This window comes from Sarcophilus harrisii, chromosome 5, assembly GCF_902635505.1.
Source record: "Sarcophilus harrisii chromosome 5, mSarHar1.11, whole genome shotgun sequence".
In the NCBI taxonomy this organism is placed as follows: Eukaryota; Metazoa; Chordata; class Mammalia; order Dasyuromorphia; family Dasyuridae; genus Sarcophilus; species Sarcophilus harrisii.
This window is the reverse complement of record NC_045430.1, coordinates 19225504-19241135: the sequence shown is the minus strand read 5'-3', so window position 1 is coordinate 19241135 and position 15632 is coordinate 19225504. Positions and strand designations below refer to the sequence as shown.

At 44.6% G+C, this 15632-nt stretch overlaps 1 protein-coding gene across 2 annotated transcripts; it reads left to right on the top strand.

Annotated features, from left to right (window-relative positions):
* Nucleotides 1-385: 385 nt before the first annotated feature.
* On the top strand, nt 386-14395 carry TMEM263 (transmembrane protein 263). Of its 2 annotated transcripts, none has more exons than XM_031938549.1 (3): nt 386-550; nt 8092-8161; nt 11359-14395. In XM_031938549.1, the coding sequence occupies exons 2-3, from the start codon at nt 8098-8100 to the stop codon at nt 11643-11645; spliced, it is 351 nt and encodes a 116-aa protein (XP_031794409.1). In that variant the 5' UTR covers nt 386-550; nt 8092-8097; the 3' UTR covers nt 11646-14395. The 2 variants fall into 2 exon arrangements, with proteins under 2 accessions (XP_031794409.1, XP_031794410.1); XM_031938550.1 differs by lacking the exon at nt 386-550 and adding an exon at nt 6082-7903.
* Nucleotides 14396-15632: the final 1237 nt, after the last annotated feature.

Sequence of the window (15632 nt, the reverse complement as noted above, 5' to 3'; positions counted from 1 at the left end):
CGGCGGGATTCGAACCCACGACCCTCCTTGGAGCGCTCTAGCTCGCTCCGCCTCCTGGGCCTCTCCGGCGGATGCGCGAGCCTCGGGACGTTTCGTTAGGCGGCGGCGGTGACCGTTAGGGGAGCCCGCTCGTTGCCCAGCAACTCCGCCCCGCCCCTCCCCGCGGGGCGCTCGGGGGCGGGACCGGCAAACGGAGGTTGCGCCCCGCCATTGGTGGGAAGGTGGGGGGGGGGAGGGGGCCGCGCGTGCGCGCTCGCGGACGCCTGGGCGCAGGCGCGGGGAAGAGGCGGCCGGGCCGGCCGCGTTGGGGAGCGCGCGTGCGCGTGCCCGCGGGAGCTGGCGGCGGCGGCGGCGGGGCTGGGAGGAGGGAGCGGGCCCGGTGGGCGTGGGTCGGGGCGGGGGGAGGCTGCGCGTGTGTCCGGGAGGAGGGCGGGCCGCGCGGGCGCCACGTCCGCAGCCCGAGCCCAGAGCCCCAGAACCGCTGCCGCCGCCGCCCCGGCCCCCAGGCCCCCAGGCCGAGCAGCGAGCGCCACGAGCCGCCCGGGCTGCGGTGAGTGAGGAGGGGGCCCGGGGAGCTTTGTCCTCCTTCCCCGCGGTCCCCCTCCCGCCTGGGGGTCCCCCCTCCCCCCCTAACTGCCGTTCCTCTCCGTCTCTTCTAACCTGCTGGGAAAGGCGTGTTCCTCCGTGTCCCCCCTTTATTCCTCCATTTTCTCTCCCCAGGCCCCCGGTTACGCTCCGCTGGGCCTTTCCTCCTCCCCCTGCCCTCTCCGGGGGCCCTCCACTTCCCCACGCTCCTTTCCCTGCTAGCCAGCCCTATTCCCCCGCTGCGTGGGCCCCCTTTTCTCCTCTCTGGGTCCCACTTGACTTTCAGTGAGCCCCCTTTGTCCTTACCCCTTCTGCGGGTCTCCCTTTCGGGGAGCCCCCTTTCTTCCTGAATTACTGCTTCTGTGGGTGCCCCATTTACTCCTCTGTGGGTCCCCTTTTCCTCCCCGGGCTTCCCCTGTCCCTCTCAGTGAAGGGCTCCTTTTGCCCCTTTTCTGGGCCCCCCATTTCTCTTTCAGTGAGTCCTTTCTCCCTCTATTATCCTTTGTGTGGGTCCCCCATCTCTCTCTCAGTCTCCCCCTCTCGCCCCCCTGGGGGTCCCCCGTTTCCTTCTCAGTGAGTCTCCCCTTCCCCTCTGTTGCCCCTTCTGGGGGTCCCCCCTGGCTGCTTCTTCCCTGCTCCCCCGCATCCCTCGTTCTCTCTCGCGTATTCCTTCTGTTGCCTTTGCAGACTGAGGGGGCGGGTGGGCATTGGGGGGCCCCGAGAGAGCCGGCTGGGAGAGGGCGCTGGTGCCGCCCCGCCCCCGGGAGCCCCCCCCATCCTCGTGCCTCCCGGAGACACCCCCGGGCGCGGGAGGGCAAGGTGGAGGAGGAGGCGCCACGCCGGGCCCGGGTCACTTTCTGCCCTCCTGCCACGTCACTCCCTTTCCCCGAGAAAAACAGGAGGCGCCCGGCCCCGGGGGAGCCCCCCGGACGCTGCGGAGGAGCCCCCCGGACGCTGCGGAGGAGCCCCCCGGGCTGGTTGCCCGTCAGCTGGGAGCCGCTGCCGGGGACATGCCGCAGGGCCAGGGGAGCGAGCCCCGGACCGGGCCCGGCCAGCCCGGTTATCCGCGGGCCGCCCGGTTATCCGCGGGCCGCCTTCCTAAAGCGGAGCAGGGTGCGGGCCCGCGGCGCCTCTGCCCCTTTGGGGCCGCGCTCTGGGGTTCCCTCCTACCCGCGCCCGGGGCGGCCTTTTCCTTGTCTCTGCCTCCGCTTGTGCGAGTTAGGGGGCAGGGCCCCAGACAGAGTCTCCGAGGGCTGTGCCCCCAGGGAGGGCTGTGCCCCCAGGGTGGCACCGGGGCCAGCCCCGTGGGGTGCCTCGGGCCGGGGAGCTCTGCGGCTGTTTGGCTTCGGGTGAAGGGGAGGCGGGGCCGCAGACCCAGGACTGAGGGTCCTTTTGTATTGCACAGGAAAACAGCAGTCTCGGTTCTCAGACCCTTGGACTTGAGAAATGCTGCCTTTGCTGACGAATACTTGTTTTTCTGAAGAGAAGTGATACCTGGAGGGGAATTTCTTTGATTCATCCTGCTGGTTTTGTTTTTTGTTGTTGTTGTTGTTGTTGTTGTTGTTGTTTCACAAAATTACTTTTCCAAAGTACGGTTTCTTTTTTGATATGAATTGAGTAGAATTTGGTAAAGTTTAAAAAACACTGTTTAAACAGACATAACTGTTTTCTACCGACATCTTTTTCTCTATGAACAAAAAGGAATCACAAAACCCCCAACAAAAAAGACAACTCCCAAGAAGCTCTTGTTTTTGTGTTCCTATTTTTGGAATACATTGCCCTCTAGGGCATGTTGTTTATCTTTCTTGCTCACTCAATTTGCCAGATGCTTTTCTGTCCTGTATGACAAAGATTTCCATCGGCCAGTAATACTACCAGCGACTTGGAGGTGCGGAGTCTCTCCATCAGTGTTGCTCATTTCTTCTCATTGTGTTCTGTTCTGATCCTTGGTCTGCCATGGATCCTGCTCCTTCCTTTTTTCATTTAGAATTACTAGCGTCAAAGTTAGGTGAGCCCACCTCCTCTTCTGCTAAGCGTTTTGCCCAAGGCCACTTAATCTCTCACTGTCCACGTCATCTCTCCACGTCTTTTCCCAGGCTCTGACCGCCGTGGGTAGGAGTTCCACTCTGGGAGTCCCTGTGCACTTGGAATCGCTTGTCCATTCTTTTAGAGGAGATGAACTTAAGAGTAGATTGTTCAGAATCCAACCCCCAATTGGAACTGATTTTGCTACAGGGAAGAATGTGCTTATATTTATATCCACAAGACTAATTGTGAGTGAGAGCTTCCATGTGCCAATAGTAAATTCGAGTGATTTTGCATTTCTTTAGTTGAGGCTCGGCTCTGAATCTTCTGAGCTTTTGGATCCAATGGAGAGGCAGCAGGCTCACAAGTATGGAGCTCCAAGCAGAGAATGTGGCTCTTGAGTGGCAGAGTGATAAGGATTCCTCTTTTGGACTGTGACTATCTTCCAGAAAAGGGGGCAGTCCATATCTCACCCAAAAGCCCATGCCTGTGTTGGAAAGAAATTCAGGAGCATGGCTTAGGCCTAGGAGAAAATTGATTAAAATTTATAACAGATTCATATTTAAGTTCTTTGAAAAGTACAAATCTGAAATGATTGCTGAACCACCAACTAAACTTGTTAAACCTTTTGTGGTTCAGGTCAGAAAAGTATCCCAAAGGGTTGTTGTTTATCTACCCTTAGAATAGTTCATACCAAGTGAACTTCTTGGGTCAGGAGCACGTAACCTTTAGGTTTGAGGCTTTTGTCAGCTTGCAGCCTATGTATGAACTACTCCAAAGAATCATATTTTTAAATGCAGGAAATGAAAGACAAAGGAGTACAAAGGAAACTTAGTATTTTTGAAATTGTCATCAAGAAATATATTTTAAAAACCAAATTCACAGACCTCAGGTTAAAAACCTGCGTCTTAGAGGAATTTAACTTCAGATTTTTTTTTTTAAAGTTTCCCATTAATTGATATGATAATGTCCAAAGCCTAAACTGTGCAGATTAGAATACTAACCTCTCTAGTTGTGCTTTAATTGTGTATAAGATATAAATAATGAGATGAAAAATGGACAGAAGGCAGTCTACTGTTGGAGAAGAGCGTTTGGATACTGTTATTAGAAATTTCTCATTATCTAAACTCACTGGTTCATTACTTGAGTATCAAACAAAACTAATCGTTTCTGGTTGCATCTTCAGTATATGTGCTTGGTGTAGTGGAGAGAGCAGTGATCTTGGGGATGTGTTAGAGTGCAGCTCTACTGCCACTTAGGGATAGGGCCTGTGAATTGGTCTTTGAGACCTTAGTTTCCTCATCCATAAAATGGGGTGATACTTCTTGTTAACCTTTACATTTCCTTCCAGTTTTGAGGTTCTCTGTTCTTCGTCATGAATGGCCAGGTGCTAAAGATCTAGAAACCTGTTTTTGGAGGAGTTAGCGTGGCAGAAAGAAGCAACTTGGCTTTGTGTCCCATCTCTGGGGCTTAGAGTGTGACCTCAAACAAGTCACTTAGTTCTGTGAGCTCAGTTTGTTCACCTGTAAAATGGGAATAGCAAAATACAATCTATCTCTGTTGTTATTAATCAGCATTAGTCACACTTTTGAATTTGACAGAGTAAAAAGAGAGCTAGATTTGGGGCAGAAATTGGGCCTGTAAGTGTGGCTCCCACTGTTTAATTAGCTGTGTTACCTTGGACAAGTCATTGTTAACACACCTGTAAAAGAGGACTTTTTTTAGGTCTTAACAGTTGGTAGCAAATAGGGGACCCCCGGGGCTCTCGCGCTCTCTCTCCTCTCTCTCTCTCTCTCTCTCTCTCTCTCTCTCTGTATATATATATATATATATATATATATATATATATATATATATATATATAATAATTTTGCTGAGGCAGTTGGAGTTACTGACTTAACTAGGGTCACACAGCTAGAAAGTGTTAAGTATCTGAGGACAAATTTGAGCTCAGATCCTCCTGATTTCAGGGCTGGGGCTCTCTATCCACTGTACCACCTGTCTTCCCCCCAACTATATTCTTTACCCCCAGACTTGCATATTATCTAAAAGCACACATATAAAAGATTAATGGTGGAATGAACTCAAATGCCAACTTATTTTAGTCCCCCCAGCTGAAGAAAGCTGTTCACAGACATTTTAAACACCAGATTTCTTGCTAATGGTATATACAGCCAAATATCCCGGGTTCTCCTTTAAACTTAAGTGCTTATTGAAATTTGATTGAGATATGAGAAAAAATGCAAAGGTGTTTTGTCAGCCTGCTGTCCACTTTCCTTTGGAGGCCAGACACAGCACTCAGACCTTCTTCAAGGTGCTGGGACATTGGTTTCCATCACTTGGAGCCTACTGGACTTTGCCTGGCCAGAAATGTGCAAAGGGGGAAGACAAAGGTCTTTAATTTGGTTATGTAGGAAAGAGAAAACTTACTGAGTGAAGACTTGGGATGGAAGCAAGAAAGGTAGTAAAAAAAAAAAAAAAAAAATAGAACAGGTAGAAAGTATGGGTGAGCAGGGGCAGGATGTTAAGGTGGCTGTTTGGCCCAGCCGAGGTCTGGGGAGGAGGCCGCTGTACATTTGGCTCGGGCATAGTCCTTTGTTCATTTTCATGGTCTCTGCTTTACATTTTGCAGAGGTGCAAAGGCTAGTTGTCCCACCAAGGATTGCACCGAGTGGAGGTCAGGCTTGTTTCTCTTAGGGCCATTCAGGTGCATGAGTAGAGAGAAGTATTCCATTCTGTGGCCGGGGACAGCACTCCTCATCTGCCATCCCCCCATCTTGGGTAAAGCCAGAGCCCCGCTGCTCACAGTCTCTGCCTCAGTGGTGGGCCGCTGCTGACTCAGGGTGTCTCTTCCACGTGGGAAGCATTTCCAAGTGTGAATTGAAATTTCCCTGTGCCTGAGATCAGTGGTGTAAACTCACCTAGAAGCCAAAGACCGAAAATTACACATTATTGAGGTTGTTATTTATTTACTTTGATTTCTCAGTTACATGTTAATCTGGCTCTGCCTTATTTTGGAGTTCCATGGGCCCCAGGTTTGACATCTCTGCCTTAGACAATCTTCATGAACCTCTGAGACTGGAAAAACTCCTTAGCCAGGGCTCATCCGTTAGTGAGGAGCCTTTCTGAGCTTAGCTGGACTTCTGTGTGAAAGAGCGTCAGCCAGCAAGCATTTGTGAAGCGTTTACTTTGTCTTGGGCTGTGCTGATAAGGATTAGATACGAATCAGGCAGTGTGGATGCCCTGGTGGGAGCGGGAGGGTCGGCTGCCAGGAGAGCCAAGGAGACGTGTTTGTGGGCTCTCGGACTGGCGAGGGCAGGAGGGTCAGACAGGAAAGCTCCAAGATGGGGCCTGCTTACCCGGGGCTTCGGAAGCCAAACGGAGGGAACAGGAGCTGTTGGCAGTTATTGGGTGGGGGTGGGTAGGTGATATGGCGAGAGCCTTGGGACCGGGAGATCAGCCTCAGTTGTCTGGGCTGGAAGGTCTGGGCGCCTGCCCCAGGGAGGGAGAGAGGGGCACATCCTAACACATGCTGCAGAGGTAGATTCGACATGGCAGATGGACAGTGGGGTATGGGAGAGGAGGAGTCATCAAGGATGGCACCAAGGCTGGGAGCCTGGGAGATGGGGAGGCTGATGGGGTCTTCGACAATGGGAGGGCATTCAGAAAGATAATGAGCTCATCTTTGAACTTCTTGGGTTGGAGATGTCTGTGGGATGTCCAGTTTGAGATTGTTTGCTGGGCAGTTGGAGATGCAAGACGGGTGGGCAGGAGATAGAATCAGGATAGATCAGAGAATCGTTTGTATAGCGATAATTGAATCCAGGGCTTTTGATGAGATCACCAAGGGAAATGGTGTTGAGGGAATGGAGAAGTAGGCCAGGCCAGAACCTCGGGGGTCACCTACTGCTAGTGAGTGTCGTTTGGATGGAGATGTAGCAAAGGAGGGGTTGTGGAGGGGGGAAGCTGGGAGAGAAGAACATCATAGAAACTGTTAGGCTATGGAGGGCTCCAGGTGGATGGGAAGGGAGAAAAGGGCATTGGATTAGCAAGTGAGAGTTTGGAATTGTTCTTGTTTGAGTTGTGGTAGATTGTCATTGGAGACCACTGGTCAAAGGAGAATTATTAACCTCCTCAGAGAAGGTACCACAGATTTCACCCACCAGCCTGTCTTCACTGTTCAATTCAAATGCAGTAGTAACTCACTTGCCATTTATTAACTTGCCCTGGTTTGTGCTAGGTGCTGTTCTTGATGCTTTGGATGGAAAAGGGTGAATAAAATGTGGGAAGCACCATGTATAAAGCATTGTGTTAAGCACGGGGCACGTAGCAGAAAGTTCCAAAGGGACACGCCACCTGGGGAGATCATACAGAAGCTAGGGGTTGGTCCTTCGGGTTAGGTGCGGAATGCCCACGTCCCGGCCTGCAGAGGAACCCTTATCCATCATGTGCGTCTTCAGAGTATCCAGGGATCTTAGGGCAGTTCGAAGCTGTCAGAGCTTCATCACAGTAATACCAGGAGGGAATCGGGGAAGACTTCCCGAGGGAGGTGACAGCTGTGGTGAGAGGATTCTGACAGGCCATGCGGCCTGACTGGTCTGGGCACCATGCATCGTTTGTGGCTGGGAGCAGGGGAGACTCTTTGGCCCCTGGGCTGGGAGTGACAGTAGAGAATGGCTGGGGGCATATGTTTTTTCTGGTCTTGTACCCCAGATCAAAGCATCTCATTATTCACCGAGTATAATAATTTTTTAAAAAATCAGTAAAACTGATCAACCCAATATACATGATGTGACATAGACACTTCTTGGATCCTGGTGGCTGCCAGTGAGCAGGTGTGGTCTTGCACACTTGTTCTTTGGGGCTGATGGCCAGGGGCTGCTGGTTAGAATACAGCTGCTCACAGATGAGCAGCTCTGCTCATTTTCCTTGTCTGCATTCAGCATGTTCATTGTTTTTGCAGCAGAGTAATATTTTATTACATTCATGTGTCACAGCTTGTATAGATCACGTAGTCCTTGGACGGTGTGCCATTTCTTTGTTTCCAATTATTTGCTTGTACAAAAAGGTATTGGGAACTTTAGTATATGTGGAGCCTTTCTGTTGTCAAGGTCAATTACCTCCTTCAATTATAGTGAAATGCCTAGTGGAATCTCTGGGTATGAACAAATCATCATTTTATTTGCATAGTTTCAAATTGCTTTCCACAATAATCATATGATTTCACAGCTCCACCAGCATCGCATTAGCATTCCTGTTTCTGCATAAGCCCTGAAGCATTGACTTTCACCAGGTATAATGTAAAACATTTCATAATCACGAAAATGTAAAGTGAGAAGTAAAGGGACTGGGTTTTAGTCTAGTAGGTGTCTTAAAGTGTTTCATAAATGGATAGAGTTGATTGGATTGGAAATGTAATTTTCATATCAATTGTTTTTACAATACAGGATCATAATAATGCTTATTGTATATCTTTTCTAGGAGACCATGAATCAGACAGACAAAAACCAACAAGAAATTCCTTCCTACCTAATTGATGAGCCACCAGAAGGTAACTATTGCTTCAGAATGTCCAGAAGAGATGATTTCCATGATTTTAATGCTGTCTCTGTAGACCCTGGTCAGCCCAGTCATGCTGGTGGACGCAGTCGGTCACTGGGCCCTTGCTTGTGGATTGACGTTTAGAACTCTTGGCCATCTCTACACCATCCTTAAGAAGCACTTTGGATCAGTGTAGTTGCTTCATTCCTATAACCAAAGAGATGTTTGGCTTTGTGATAAGAAAACACCGCTAATTTAAGAGGAAGAAAATGGTTAGTTGTAGGGGCGTGTGCATCTGCAAAGTCTTGCTACTTACAGTACATTCTCCAGTTCCTTTGATTTCTCTGGTGCCACCCATGAGTAAAGAAAGTTACTGAAGAATATTGTAGTTGCAAAAACATCTGGCAAGCAGAGCTTAAGAGGTTTTGTAGAAGAAATGCCTCTTGGGTTTTCTTGAGTTCTTTCATTCATTATATCACAGCTGGTAGCTGTGTCTATTACATCATTAACTCCTTTGGGCGCTACTTAACCATTACTTTTGACCATATGAAAATTTGTGTCACGGAGTGTTTTCTAAGTTAATAGCATAATTCTTCCTTCACTTGTAGAATAATCTCTAAAAATATAATTCTATCCATGAATTGCCTTTGCTATACCCAGAAAAGATGTCAATTCTTGTCCTTTTTTCCCTAATGAAAGGGAGCAAAAGTGTGGATAATGTTAAATGTTGAATAATCCACTTGGGAATCTCATGCTTAGTTCAAAAGTCTTCATTCCTGGAAAAGGAATCAGGGAAAAAGTTAAGGGAGAAAATATAAATTCATTTTTTAGAGGGCTCCTTGGTAGCCATTCCTTAAACTGCAATAAGGGGCAAAAATGAGATTGCTAGGAAGATAAATAGTACTTTTCTTTTATTGGGTTTTTCAGATGAGTAGGGTTAGAGTAGGGATAAAGACTAGGACCTGTGATTTCCTATAGGAAACTCCCTATATTAAAGCATGTTAGTTGCTGTTACTGAAGCACCATCGCATTAGGGGCTGCCCTTAGTTTGATGTCAGAGGCAAGACCTGAAATAAGGATTTCTGCTTCTGAGACTAGCTTTGTCTCAATTGTGACATACTGTCTTTTTTGAAAAAGTATTTTTTTCCTTTCAAACCTAAGAGAGAGAAGACTGGCCAACTTGGTTGCTCTTCTTTATAATAATAATGGACAGCTCCACAGCACTTTAGGTACATGTCACATCTAAGTTTCTCCACAATCCTGTGAGGTAGGTACTGGTATTTTCTTTTGGTTCATAGAGTGACAGATGTGGTGTACAGCTAGGAGATCTCAAAGGCAGGATCTGAACCCCTTGCCATTTTGCCTTCTACTTGCTCATGGAGAAATAGACTTGAGAAATCATTGACTCAGCTCCTGCCTTCCTTTCTTTGGCTTTTTAAAAATTAGATTTGGACAGATGGCAGTACAATAAAAGGTAATGAAGGGAAGACTAGGGTTTGCACAGGCATTTCTCCTCAGAGACACTGACAGATTTTGTGAAACCAAGGGAAGATAAAAGCCCTGGCCAAGGGATCTTGTTGGGTGAGGAAAGAAACACGTGTGCACTGTGGGTAACTCACATGTAAATGGTAGAGAGTTTTTGTAATTCACTATGTTGAGGTTATGAATATTGACTTAGTTTGATTAAAAAGAAATGTTTTAGTCTCTCACATCTCCTAATTCTCTTTAACAGTCCGTGTTTGAAATTCTCACTGGTAAGTAGTGCCCAAGGGGCACTTATCCTGAGATCTAGACTATGACTGTAGTCTCTTGATACCAGTTACTCTTCTTGGCTGTGATCATTCTTCTCCCCCAGTAATATATTCCAAGTGCTGGAGTATTATTTCATTGCACATATCCTGGACTTGGTAAAATATGTATTAACTTTCCTTGGGATAGGTTTTAACAAGAAAACTTGATGGGTTGGATCACAAGCAATTGTTTTAATATATGTGCTTGTTTAAGATTTTCTATCCACAGCAGTGAGGAAGATTCTTTAATAAAAGATTGGGAAAGAATGAATTTGTTCTTAGTGTTCATCAGAAATTATTTTCAGAATGTTTTCTTTTTCTCTGTTGTATAGTATCAATTTCCCAGGATATTCTCACCCCCTTTTTTTTCTGTTAATCTCATTCGGTTAAGGGAACTTTTACAGAATTCACTCTTTTAAAGCATATAATCTTTTCTTAGATAAAATGGAAAATGTTTATAGATTATGTGAGCATAATCAGAAGTAAACTATTCATTTATCTGAGCCTTTGAAAATATAACATATAAAGGCAGCTGGGAAGAGAAGTGGCTACTTAATTTCCTAATTTATTTTTAGATTTCAGGCCATTATTTATGGGCAAGGAACGTGCTAATTTGACTATATTGGAAGGAAAGAAGGTTTGAGATACATTTAAATGACCAAACTTTAAGCGTGGCAGGGACCTTAGAGTTTTAGTCCAACCTTTTCATTTTTTTTTTTTTTTAATGAGGAGACTTTTATCCAGTGGGGGTAGTTTGGATGAAGTCTTGGTGAATTTTGCCCCAATGTCATAGAGTTAGTGGCTTTTTTATATCAATGCTTTTTTTTCCCTTTTCCTTTTTCTTTTTTTGTTCCTTTGCCTTCCTTTAACTTGATCCTTAGAGCAGTTTACCATTGCCTTATATGTCCATTAAAAGAGTGCGTAGAATCGAGAAAATTAACCTGAGAGTTTGGCTCTTAAACCTGATTGAAATGGCTCTAGGAGACTATGGAAAATAGGATTGCTTTATTCAGCATTATTCATTTTCTTAAAGCTATTAATACTTAACAGTTTAAACTTGAGTATTTAAATCTACATATAGTGAAACTGAGTAACAGTCCCCAGTATGGTGCTCTGTTCTGTACACCAAAAATATTTGTTGGATTGAATTTCTGAGTCCCAGGCAGCTTGAGGGGCTGTTGGTCAGAAATTTCTCTTTTCTGAGTGTTGGGACCCAGGGAAAGGAGGATGTTGTTCTTTTCTCACTGCATCCGGTCTACCTCTTAACTATGATTTATTGCCAGAGCATGAGAGTGTTTAACTGTGGCTCTCTCTTGGTAAGCCACCTGGTTGACTGGTGTTTGGGGTCTACCCAACGATTGGGCGTGGTTCCCTTCAAAGACACTGACGCGGGCGCTGGCGCCTCTTCTCTTGGTAGGCTCCATGAAGGACCACCCCCAGCAGCAGCCTGGCATGTTGTCCCGTGTGACCGGTGGCATCTTCAGTGTGACCAAGGGAGCCGTGGGTGCCACCATTGGGGGCGTGGCCTGGATCGGAGGGAAGAGTCTGGAGGTGACCAAAACAGCCGTGACCACGGTGCCCTCCATGGGCATCGGCTTGGTCAGAGGAGGGGTGTCGGCCGTGGCTGGCGGGGTCACAGCTGTCGGCTCTGCAGTGGTGAACAAAGTGCCCTTAACAGGAAAGAAGAAGGACAAGTCTGACTGAGGGAGAGCAGAGCGATGGAGAAGGTGACTCTGGCTCTCTGTGAACAGCACCGCGATACCGGTGGCTCTGGGACTGCGACGGAGCCACCTCCTGGGGACGCTTCTCTTGTCACGCGCTGTGTGGGAAGTGTCGGGGACTGACTTTGATCTGAGTCAAGCAGGTGCCAAGACTCTCAGACAGTTTGTGAAGCTTCCTCAGACTTTGATTCCAGATTTTTAAATGGTGAAATGTTACGCTCGTTCAGTAGTAACTGAAGGTATAGTATGTCTCAATATTTACTGTAGGTCTTTCAGTTCAGTTAAAAATGTGAAAATTATATTTAGTGGATAATCTTTGCCGTTCATCCATTGATAATGTGCCAGGGGACTCATGGCCCTTAAGAGAGCTGTAAACTCTAAAAAACTGTACCTTTGATGTGCCTAATAGTTTTGGATGTCTCTTAGTTTTTAAAAATTGTATTTTATTTAGGCTAAGAGGCATATTTTGCTCATTTAAGCTGGTAAGATAGGAATTGGAGATGTTAAAAAGTAAACTTTGTGTGATAATCTCTGAGCGCTAGCTATCCTTTGTTAGATATGCATTATGTTCATTTAATCATTGATGCCTTACAAGAGGACATGTTTTCTGATGCCCTAAATATCATTGCAGTTCCTAGCTTTTGACTATTTCAGTCCATACGTGAAATGAAGACTTTTTTCATTTAAGAAAAGAATCTCAGGAGTATTTAAGTAAAGGCAATTCTTATCTTATCTTGCAGATAAGAATTCACTCTTTTATTGTCTGCCACTTACCAAAAACATGACGAGTAGACAAATCAACATTTAAGCCCATGTTCCACAAACTCTGGAGTAAAGTATACCTTGTAGTGCCTAAAGATACCTTTCTTAGCTGTTCACTTAGAAAGTCATGTTGGATGAGTTTCATATTAAGAGATGTTATACGTGTGACAGATAACTTTTATAGTTGTTTTTCAAGAAGTAGCTGCAGCAGCCAAGCCAGATACAGAATTCTTCACTCCTATTCAAAAAAAAAAAATCTTGTAGGGCTGGTTTAAATCAAGTGGCACTACCAGCGATTTTTAAGGACATTGTAAGTTTTTGAGAACTGCTTTTCAATTCTCCAGGTGAGCCTGAGGCATGAAATGGGTATAAATGCTTCCTTTCAGATTTGTACCTAGAGGATATAAGATAGAGTCTAAGCTTTATAGACAGAGGGTTTCCATCATTTTTCTTTCCATTTTTTTCTTTTAAATTTTCAGCCAGTGAATGATTTTCTTGTTAATGACAGTACTAGTTTCTGGTACTAGTGCTTTTGTCTCCCAAGAATGAATTTTTAGCATTCAGTGTTCTTACTAAATTCAGCTTCATGAAAACAAACTAAGGAAATTATTAGATGTTATCTAAGGAGATGATAATCTAGATAAATTTTAAGAGTTATCTTTACACTTGAATTTGATATTCTGTCTCTAATCTTTGTGCTTTGGTCCTATGTCTAAATTATACTTCTCAGCTATACTTTGGGCTTACTTAGGGGGTCATGTAGTGTGTTAAAAGTGATGTCCAAGGGGACTTGAGCCAAACCACTTCAAGATCTGGAGCTAAATGTTTGTTTACAGTGAAGTAGTTTACCTTAGTGTGCATCCTCACATAGTTTGAGGATTATGTTCCTTAATACTTAAAACTTTATTTTTTTCTTTTTAAGCTTTCATTGGCACCATCACAGTTTAAGTGAATCTAGAATGTTCCACGAAAACTTTGTATTGGACATTGTTAGGACTGAAGTATAGAGTTCAGTCCAAGCTTTAAATAACTTGCTGTGCGGAGAATTAGGATGTACTCACTGGTTACAACTCTAATTGAAAAGCATTTGGAAACTGAGACATGAACACTATTGAAGTGGCTAAAGAAAACTTTTATTGGCTAAAGAAAACTTTTATTGAAGAATTTATTTACTGCTGTTTGGGAAATTCTTTTTTGCTTATCTAGTAGTTTATTTTATTCCTAATTTATCTTCTGCAGTCATACTCTTCAATGCTTTGTACCTAAATTTCTTTTACATGTAGAACTTTAGGATTTGTTTGCATATTTATTTTTAATTGTGCTTGTCTCTTAATATTTTCTTGCAGTAAAAGTGTTGAAATTTCCTTTTATGGAAAAATCATCCACCCATCTTACACGCTATATTGTAAAACTTGGTTCATGTTCTAACCTTCAAGGGTGTTAAGTCATTTTACATGTATTTTTGGGAAGGGCTTCCAGCAACAGGGCAAGGGTTCGGTTAGTGTAGGCGTCTGTGTCGGCATGAACTTGCCAGTTGATTATATGTACAACTACATACTTGATGTTTTATTCCAATTTATTTACATAGACTAGCAATTTGACCCGTTAAACAGGAGGAGCTCATTTCAAGAAACTTAAGGACAGTATCCCTGGAGGCATCTGTCGTTTGTGATTGGATGGCTCGAATAATCCGACCTGTTGAGTGGACATTGGAAGAATGAAGGTGTAGAATTATACGACTCACCCAAATGACTGAGACAATCATGTTCAAGTGGTGTGCCATCACTGTTGACATCACGGATCTGATATGGAGGGACTTGGTAACTGCTAACGGAATGAAGGTTTTCTATAAAAGGTGATGGGAAAGAGAACTCAAATTAGTAGATGAGGAAAAGCACTATGAGCTGCAAAAGATTAAATGTTTTATAAAGACATTAAGAAAATAAAGAGAATTTCAAAAAGACATTTTAAGGAAGGCTCCTTTTCTCTGATTTGAGCTTTTTGTGGCCACATAGTATGTAAATGTCTTCTATTACCTTTGGGTCATTAAAGCTATGCAAATTTGGGCATGATATGCTTAGCAGAGTGTAAATGGTTTAAAGAAAGTGTTCTCATTCTGCTGATAAGACAATTTGAAGGTAAAACATTTTCTAAGAAAATAGTAATATTTTGGTTCCCAAGATTGCCATTAAGGAAGAGTAGGTCCCTTTACACCCAAGAAGGCCTGGAGTCAACTCAAGGAGGGATGGTTTCTCCCATACCTGCTCTGAATCAGAGTAATCAGCTTTTAACCCAGGTTCTTTAGTTGGCTCCAGATGGCTGAATCAGATCTCATAGATTCGGAGAAACAAAGTCCAGTTATATAAAATATGTGGTGAAATTACTACTTGTTTTTGAAGGCCAAATTCCCCAACAGGCAAAACTGTTGGAGCCATTGCTCTTCTAGTTCATATCTGACACTTTGTGGAGTGGAAAATGGATGAAAAGTTTGTGAAAGTTTATTACATACCAGGCAAGCATCTTGCTCAGCACTGGGGGGATACACACAGAGAGTTAAGGCTATCTTTGTTCTCAAGGAGCTCCCAGTCCCATTGGGTAAAACCATGCGTAACAGACAGTTTCCATTTGGTGATTGAATGGAAGGACCGGCTGGTATTACTTTTCTGCTGTAACAATTTTTTAAAAAACAATTATCTGTTTTAAAACTTCTTTAATGATGTTATAATCTAGAGTGCGTTATCAGGAATAGTAGAAAGAGAATTGATAAAAGTTTCTTCCAAAGGAGAGATACCAGTGCAGTACTGGTTGCCTGTTATCTTTGAATGTGTAGACTTCTTTCATAATCTTTCAGTTGGAACATTAGCCATGGACTTTTTCTTCCTTTTCACAGCATAAGCTCCTTGAGGGATTATCTCTTTTCCACTTTGACATAAGTATCCAGACATGTTTTTTTGTCTGTGTCTCCTGGTTAAAGGATCTTTCTGGGTAAGGATCTTGTTTTCAAAGGAAGGAAACCTCCATTTACCTAGATTTTGAGTTGACCAGGCCGTGCCATTTCCCTCCTAGTTACATGATTATAATGCTGGTGTTGAAAAAAATTCAGACATATTTTGTGGGCAAAATGTTCTTTGAAACACTTTTGCTGTATTAATCTTTACTGAGGATGTATGATTGCTTTAGTAGCTGAATATCTGTAAATAATACTGTT